Source organism: Glycine soja, chromosome 6 (genome assembly GCF_004193775.1).
Source record: "Glycine soja cultivar W05 chromosome 6, ASM419377v2, whole genome shotgun sequence".
Taxonomy (NCBI): domain Eukaryota; kingdom Viridiplantae; phylum Streptophyta; class Magnoliopsida; order Fabales; family Fabaceae; genus Glycine; species Glycine soja.
The window spans coordinates 5,507,262-5,516,365 of NC_041007.1; the positions used below are offsets into that span (position 1 = coordinate 5,507,262).

The window sequence follows — 9,104 nt, forward strand, 5'->3', positions numbered from 1 at the left end:
TCATGCACTTTTTTTATTTTATAATTTAAATATAAAATAAAAAGAATAATAACACTCGTGTTATTTGTTAAGGCACGTCTAAAAATATAGTGAGAGAATATATAAAATAAAACATCATTCTTAATTATTATACACCAAAAATAATTTCAACCACTATTATTCAAATAATCTTTATTCAGCTAAAATTTTCTTTTTAGACAATAAATTTAAAGCATATATCACTTTCTTGCAAATTCTTCTTTTAAAATTACGTTTTAAAGATCGAATTTATCTAAAATTCTATTTGTAGATCTTAATCTAACCCTATCTTGTCTAATCAGTTATTTGTCTGGTGAGTCAAACAAAATCTAGTACTACAGACTTGCAAAATACATTTCAAATCAAATTTATACTTTAGTATGTTTAATAGCAATCTGATATACGTTCATTTGTTTTTGTCGGTAAGGATCCAATCTGAAATTGGAGAAATTAATTGTTAATCTATATCATCAATAATTTAATATATAGAGAGAGAGTTAGAGTCCTAATTATTGGTCTTCTTTACAGGTCTTTGTAATTTTAGGTGGCTTGGTTGTGGACACATCTTGTACTCCACTCCCTGTCACATATCATCAATAAAATATTTTTTTTTTAAAAAAAAGAATTTTAATTTTTGGACACCCGATTGATTAACACAAACACCTCATCAACATCTCTTCTCTATCTTTATCTTCTTGTTATATCATGTTATAAATTATGTTAATTATTTATCCCTTAGAGAAATTATTATATAACTAGGTTGTGGCATGTGCTTTGCACAGATGGGGCAAGAAAAGAAAAATATTAACAGTGATCATGTTTGAGTGTTTGGAACTTGAAATTGAAAGTACAGTGTACTAAAAATTAGAAGAAAAAAGAGAAAAAAAAGTATATATATATATATAAACAAAGTGTGTAGCCCAGAACAATATACAATCAATACGTGGACACCAAAATGGAAGCCAGATGATTTTTATAATAGTATTGATGAGATTATCATAATTTCAACTCATTTTCATATGATATATTATTATTATTATTATTTTGATTGGAGTTCTGTTTAATTTAACACCCAACCCAATAAAATATAATTAGATTGAGTTTTTGTTGTTATTTTAAGCAACCCATTCGAAAGCAATGTGACCGAGAGTATGTTGTTACTACAAGCATACATGTTTATTGCATGCAACTTATATTTAATAAGTACATTGAAAATAGCAGAATAAAAGAACGTGTTCCATGATTTTAGGAACTCCTGCCGACAATGAAAAATAAAATAAACTAACTTATTGTTAAGACTTTGGCAAGTGCAGTGACAAATAGTAAAGCTCGGAAGTCCGAGTATCGTGTCCACAGGGATTTTATTGCACTTATTCAATACCTCTCAATTTGTAAGTGGGAGTAAAATAGTAAAATAGAAATGAAAGTAGGAATAGAGTGCTATTACTAAAACGAATAAGAAAAAGGGGAAACAATTAATAGAAATGCCAAGACCAGACAAACCTAATTGGCCTACGATGCATGTAAATAGGATATTCATTATCAATGAAATGGTATTAGTTCTACCCACATCCGTTGACTACTTGCCCCTGATGCCTCACGTTGACAAGCCTATTTTAACTATTTATCTCCCAAATGCCTTTGTGAAGATTCAATAATTAAAATGCATTAAGATTAAGTTCTAGATGTTGCTAAATGCATGGGCAGTGAGTTATCATCCTATGCCTAGCAATGCTAACCCAATGATTCTTTTCTTTAGATGTTGTTACCCTATAACCCCTAAAACTGATGCATGCATTGAATCTTAAATATTATTGAGAATTACCCTCTCCCGAGCGATTAAAACCCAAAAAGAGATCTAAGAATAAATGCAAGAATAAAAGAAAAGAAATAGAACAGAGAAACCTGGAATAATTTCCTTTGCATTGATAACTCTTGAAGCTCATTGTACATCGTTGGCTTTTTAGGCCTGCCAGGCCCTAGCTAGGGGTTTAGCCACTCATGGCCATTGAGGGCTTACAACTGGGGATGAAAGAAAGAATAGGCTAACAAAACAAAGAATATAGAGAGAAAAGAACTCAGGCTTGAGGGACTGAGAGTGATGCTCTGAGATGGGATTTCCTTGGGACTGCCTCTCTATTTATAGTTGCTGAAGTGGGCTTATGGGCCTTCGTAGTCGCGCTCAGCGCCACACCTCGCACTTAGCGCGTTCAGATCGTGCGCTGGGCGCGCCATGCACGCTGGGCCTGTGCTTCTGTTGGATCGGGCGCTAGGCGCCTAGCTGGGCTTAGCGCGCGTAACGGTTTTCACCTTCGTGCTTAACGCCACGTCCAGCGCCTGCAGTTAGTTGCTCGCTTAGTGCCTGATGCACGCTTAGCGCCCCTATTGGATTGGGCCTGCTTCAGAATTTCTTTTTTTTTTTTCTTCCTTTCTGTGCCACTTTTGCTAAATGCAACCTTATTTTTCGTATCTGCAACCAGAAATTCAATTAAATTAATTTTCTCACTTTTAATTACAAATAACTGCTAAATAATTAATTTTTAAGCCAAAATTTGACTATTTAACTCCTATAAATTCACAATTATTTAGCAGTTATCACTTATCCACTAAAAAAATGACATATTCTTAATTTCTTATTTTGACTTATCCAAACTAAAACCACTGCATTAAAAAGTCACTTTCTCAACAATTTACCTGTTAGATGTCCAAAAAAACAAAACTCCCGTTAAGTTCCTTTTTACTATTTAACATCAGTTCTGTACAGATTAAAGAGAAAATGACATTCTTTACATCTTTGCTTTGTTGGTTCTCCTTCTTCCTGTGGAGCTATCCAACTTCCATTCATCGTATCTGGAAAAGGGCACGAAGCAAGTCACGAACACATAAATAGGAGAGCTTCACGGGTACGGCCTAGTAAACTCAATGCCGTGGCAGCAATGTGATGTCCACTCAACCCTGCTTGGTCAAGCTGTTCATTTGGTGATGCATGCTCAATATATCTGTCTGGTAAAACAATTGGTCGCCACTGGAATAGTTGATCAAGAAAAAGAAGAAAAAAATCAGAAACTAGGTCACAAAAAAAAAATTTAGTCATACCTTGCCAGTCAAGGCTATGTATATTTAAAAATGCACATACACAAGATATGTAAATTTACTAAATCATCTTCAAAACAATATGCTGCATGAAAGGGAAGCCAAGCTACTTGCATGTGTGCACACCATGTTTTTAAGATCCAGCATTCAGATTGACTATCTTGAAAATCACAGACACACAACACAGCACAACAGAAATATTTGTGTTACGAAAAGATAAACCTATATCTTCCCACCAAGAAATTCAAAGAGACACAGAAATTTGTTAATTTTATATCTTTACACCAATCATAAATAGAAGCTAAATAACACATTTATAATCCCAAATATTCTTAGAACCATGAAACAAGTATAGCCTTCCCACATAGCTTGAATTAATTACCTTAATTCTTCCATCGAGCAGTCCATTAACTGCAATAAACTGAGCAACATGGGAACCAAATCCTCCAATAGATCCTTCCTCAACAGTAACTAGAAAAGAGTGGTGTTTACAAAGCTGCCTCAGAAGCATAATGTCAAGGGGCTTGCAGAACCTTGCATCAGCAACCGTGACCTCAATGCCAAGCTTTGCAAGGAGTGAATGAGCCTTTAAGCAGTTCTGAACCATCGATCCATATCCTAGGAAAGCAACATCTTTACCTTCAACAAGAACTCTTCCTCTTCCTATCTGTGTATGAATGATTAAAGACACCCCAAAATTAAAGAAGGAAGATATATTAAAAAAATATTATGAGAAATCTTTGGGGATGTTAAAAATGAACGAAACTACCTTAGCTTTGTTAATTAATCAGTTTACCCGTTTCAAAGTTTCATCATAACACGCAAATGTATCGAAAAATAGAGAGCCACCTAATTACCTTGATGGGGATTCCATCACCTATAGTGTAGCCTTCCCCAACCAGGGCACCCCTTGGATACCGAAAGCAGATAGGCTGATTATTGATACGAGTAGCAGTAGCCACCATGTGCATGAGTTCAAGCTCATCAGATGGGGCCATGACAATCATGTTTGGTAAGCATGACATAAAGTTTATATCAAATGCTCCACATCGAAGGGGACCATCAGAACCTACCAATCCTGCACTTGTAATAACAAAACGCACTGGAATTCTCTGTTGATCAACATCATGTACCACCTATATGCGATATGTAACAAGTTAAAAACAATAATTACTTATATCAAATAATTATACTGTTCTCAAATATCAGAATTACTTATTTAATAATTTATATCAACTACAAATATACTACTGTTCTCAAAGAAATCCAGATGGTCTATGAACAATAAATAGTGGTTATCATGGTAGTTTAAGGCTTTAAGTTGATATAAGGTTGGACCTGGTCATAGGCTCTTTGTAGAAAGGACGAAGGTATGACACAAAATGGCTTCAAGCCACCACATGCCAAACCAGAAGCAAATGTGACTGCATGTTGCTCAGCCATTCCCACATCAAAAAACCTATCCGGAAATTTTTCCTGAAACAGTTCAAGTGATGGCTCCATCGTTAATCCAGCATGAACAACAATAATATCTTTGTCTTTCTCTGCTTCTGCAACCAAAGTCGCCACAAAGCAATTGCCATATGTTTGAGGCCAAACAGGATTATCTAACAAATCAGATTTAACAAAACCTGAAAAGTAAACATAGATAACTCATAAATAACTATGGTCAAATCACATCAATCAAAACTTCAAAATAGTGAGAAGGTCAATCCCATAAAGAGGCTAAACTATAATCTCCTGACATTCAGGAAAACCTATGAAAGCAGAGAAAACAATTGAAAAAAAATAATTTGCTCTAAATAATTATTTTACTGAAATTTTAGTTTTTGGTAGAGTCCAATGGTGTCCATTAATCCGTATAGCAGATTCCACTTAGTGGGATAAGACTCATTTGTTTGTTGTTATTGTTGTTTATGTATATCGTGTACTTTATGTGTAAGTTATCTTCAAGCTACTGCATAGAGTCTATAAGCTAATCAGTATATGAAGAGATTCATTTCGTTTTCTGAAAGGCTAAAGGTATTTGAAATAAGCACACAACCAAAAGGGAAACAGAGGAAAACCAAAATAAATAAATAGAGTGTAAACTCATTATCACTAGATAAGCTATTTTACAAGAAATAACATTCGATGAAACAGTTAAAACAATATAAATAACATAGAATGCCAAAAGAAATACCTTCATTTTTCTGCTCATCTGACATATCACTTTTCTGACTGTTATCATCTCCCTGATTTTCATCAGTTATCACATGTACCAAGACAGGTCCCATTGAATCCAGGGAAGCTACTTCTTGCAGAACACATATGAGATCTTCAATATTGTGTCCATCCACTGGGCCTATGTAGTACAACCCAAGCTCTTCAAAAAGAGTAGAACCTAGAGGACCCATCATACCACGAGCATACTCATCAACTTTAGCTGCCAACTCATGCATACCTCTACCAATTCGTTTCGTGACACCCTGTGAGAAAGCAGACAAATTGACACTTGAGCAAATTTGGATATGAAGCACGGAGCATTGACTATTGAGATGTGAAAATTAGGATAAAAAAGAAGGACCATCATTATTACTTATTAGACATATCACTCATTATTCTACAAAAGAAGGAAATATATAAACAACTATCATACCCCAGTGGTAAAAGGCTCCTCTCTATGCAAGGTATGGGAGAGAGTTATTGTACACAGTCTTACCCTTGCATATGTAAAGAGGCTGTTTTCATATTGGAACCCATGATTAATTAGTCACCAAGGCGCAACTTTACCATTGCGCCAGGGCTTGCCCTCAAGAAGGTAATATATAAAATTCTAGAAAAAGATGCACATACAACCACACATTAGGGAGTGGAAATCAGATTTGCACATTAATTTATCATTCTCAATGTACACAAAAGCAGATCTTAGTTGTCACGCTATTAAAACAAAGTGATGAATATTTTTGACAGGTCACAAATACATAATATCATTACTCTTAATGTACTAATTTAATCCATTTTGTACTAAAAGTTATGAGTTATTTAGCATTCAAACATGCTGTTTTTTTAGTAGGCTCATTTTAAAGTTGAATAACATGACATTATCATATGGACCTTGCATGCAAACAACAAATACTGAAGACTAATTTGAAGCTATCTAGCATTCTTTTCTTGCAGAGGATGAGGTGAAGAAGCATACCTTAGCAGCTTCTCTAAATCGCCGGAAAGATTTACTGGACTGGAGCTTGCTCAGGGTACTAGATAGGGCATTGACAGATGTCTTTGGCCCCTCCTCAATTTTTGGAAGTAAAGAGTGGCGGCTATCATTCAAAATCACAACCATATTTGAGTCCAAATATCCTGCATTGCTCATTGCCTCATACGCCTGACCAGCCATAGTTGTCCAATTGCTGATAACTGCAACTACGCGTTCTTGCCTCCCCTTAATATCCCGTGCAACTGCCATGCCTGAAATAAAATATGACTTCAAGGTCATTTTAAATTTCACCTTTAAGAATTTTATTTATTCATCTAAAAAGGAAAATGTAAAGCAGCCTTATTCATTACAGAAAAGGTACAATTTATCAAACCCCCAGAAACATACTCAGACCAGTGAATGACAATAAAAACAATACGAACAATGTCTGAATAGTGTTTGAAGAAACAAATATTATCAAAAAAGGGAAAAGGATTTACAAACTACCAAGTCCAGCAGAAATACTGTTGCATCCATGACCTGCACCAAATGCATCATATTCACTTTCAAATCGGGAAGTAAAACCAGAAAGACCATTCTTTCTTCTCATTGTCGTCATGAGTGATCGCCTTCCTGTAAGAATTTTATGTGCATATGTCTGCACAAAAATAATGAAATGGTTGTTACATTATCCAAACCACGTCATTCATTGAATTCTTAGAAGATGGAATATTCATTGGTTTGTCGCAAAATGAACTCTAAAGGAACAATTATTTTAACAACCTGCAATTTGCATTCAACTTTCACCCCCAAAGGGAGATAAGAAAATTTAAAGCAAGAAAAGGGCACTTGCATTTTTGCTTATAACTTAAAATCTTACTTGATCCCCAACATCCCACAATATCTTGTCTACTGGAGCATTGAAAACATGATGTATTGCAACTGTCAGCTCCACCACTGCCATACTTGCTTTCGGTGATATTTGTGTACCTGACATAATAGAAGACAAATCTGAACGGATTTCAACTGCTAGTTGTTTCAGTTCCTGCAAAGACAAGTATTTAGGGAATGAGATACTTCAAGATTGTAAGTAGAAATGGTGTAAAAGCAAAATGAAAATGATAAAAATGATAACAAGCTTACAGCTAACCTTAAGAGATAAGTTCTTCAAGCAAAGAGGGTTTTCAACCATGTCAAGAATGGGTGTTGGAACTTTCTCCCTGTGGTAATCATCACCATCAAGCTGTGCATATACTCGATCAACTAATCCCTGCATCAACAATCCCATTAGATACTACCCACTCATCCAGTAATTAATTACATGTAATTTTTTGCTGTAATTAGTAATATTCAATCGGGGAGGTAAATAACATTATAAATAAAGCTAAGATTTTTTTTTATTTTTGATTTTATTTTAAAGCTAAGATTTGATGTCTTATTATTTCAAAATGCACCCTAAGTTCTAATATTACAAGATCCTCAAAGTCCAGCATGAAGTGACTTAAAAAGCATGTGGACGGCATCATATTTCAAACCAAGGGTTATCAAATTGAGATTCAGATCGTGAATTGCCAAGCTAATTTTTTAATCGTGAATCATAATTTGTATATTATACTGATGCTATATAGTGTTCAATGTAATACTTTTAAACTAGAAATAGATAAAAAAAACAACTTAATTGTAAGTCTTATAAAACCAATTTATTAGTTATATCTAATCTGGGTTTGTGAAGTCTCTATTTTAGAAGAATGGAAACAAAGCAATGAAATAGCCAAACAGAGTGCATGCATTGAATGCGGATAAGTTCAAAAGTGTACCTTCAATTCCTTTTCATTAACAATTTAAGCTTATGTGACTTTTCAATTTCTTTCATGGGAATTAGTGAAAGAAAAGTAAAAAAAAATCATGAATTGTTGAATCGTGTGATTCATATCAATGATACGAAATTACATTGATTCATTCATGTAATCATTAGAGATTCATCTCATGATATGAATCGATAGGTAGGCAAATCCTATCAAATCATAGGATTCAAATCGTGAATAGTAAGATTCTAATGGATATGGACTATTCTTTGGGGCTTTCACCTGAGACAAATACATTCAGTGCAATGTTAAAGCCAATTTGGCATCTCAATTCTTTCAGGAAACCATATCTCATTAATGAGTGTTAAAACAGTTAACCAACTTAACTAATTAGACAAATCCTCCTCACACACAAGCATGGATAATATATATATTGTACATTGAAATTGAGGTGTCTGCAATTCATGAAAAACGACAATTGAGAGAGATACCTTTGAAGCAGAACGCGGGCACATAGAAATTGTAGATAGGTCTGAATGAAGGGGGAACATGGAGGTTGAGGTTGAGCAATCAAGTCTTCGAGTGTGCGAGTGGAAAGGGGTTCCGAATGGGTATGTAGATGAAGGAGTAGTAGCAGCCATGGAGAAAGTGTTGTCACTGAGATCTTCAACATTCACATGATTCCAGAAGTTGGAGCTGCTATTAGCTATTTCGCATGAATGATGATGAACCAAAAATATTTATTTAAAAAAGAAAAATTGATATTATGGGATAATTGAAAATTGAAAGTGCTAGAAAACCATGCAATGTCCTAGAAAAATATTTATTTTTCATCCTTTTTTTGCCTCTACCAAAAGACGCTAGCAGAGTGTGATTTACATGACATTATGACAAACTACTTGGAATCATCAAAATCACAAATTTTCTTTTTTTATTACTCATTCTTTCTTAAAATAATTATCATCATATATTATATTACACAGACTAAAAAATAAAATAATAATAATAAT

At 34.3% G+C, this 9,104-nt stretch overlaps 1 protein-coding gene across 3 annotated transcripts; it reads right to left on the reverse strand.

Annotated features, from left to right (window-relative positions):
• Nucleotides 1-1,957: 1,957 nt before the first annotated feature.
• LOC114415010 (probable 1-deoxy-D-xylulose-5-phosphate synthase, chloroplastic) lies at nt 1,958-8,883 on the reverse strand. 3 transcript variants are annotated; one of them, XR_003667298.1, is made up of 11 exons: nt 8,586-8,883; nt 7,440-7,559; nt 7,170-7,334; nt 6,797-6,947; nt 6,293-6,561; nt 5,294-5,579; nt 4,450-4,742; nt 3,969-4,247; nt 3,494-3,778; nt 2,809-3,043; nt 1,958-2,488 (listed from the first exon to the last, which is right to left on the reverse strand). XR_003667298.1 is itself a non-coding variant. In XM_028379505.1 (10 exons), exons 1-10 carry the CDS (start codon nt 8,733-8,735, stop codon nt 2,891-2,893), a joined length of 2,151 nt encoding a protein of 716 aa, XP_028235306.1. In that variant the 5' UTR covers nt 8,736-8,883; the 3' UTR covers nt 2,662-2,890. The 3 variants fall into 3 exon arrangements, 1 of the variants encoding a protein (XP_028235306.1); XR_003667296.1 differs by having other exon boundaries at nt 2,443-2,488; nt 2,713-3,043; XM_028379505.1 differs by lacking the exon at nt 1,958-2,488 and having other exon boundaries at nt 2,662-3,043.
• Between the last annotated feature and the right edge of the window lie 221 nt (nt 8,884-9,104).

What these genes read in the sequence shown, in the direction of transcription:
- LOC114415010 (XM_028379505.1), bottom strand. Translation starts at nt 8,735, where the DNA reads ATGGCTGCTACTACTCCTTCATCTACATACCCATTCGGAACCCCTTTC. An exon ending in TGAAGAACTTATCTCTTAAG is followed by an intron (nt 7,335 to 7,439) that starts GTTAGCTGTAAG and finishes TTGTCTTTGCAG; the next exon opens with GAACTGAAACAACTAGCAGT. An exon ending in AGATGAGCAGAAAAATGAAG is followed by an intron (nt 4,743 to 5,293) that starts GTATTTCTTTTG and finishes TTTACTTTTCAG; the next exon opens with GTTTTGTTAAATCTGATTTG.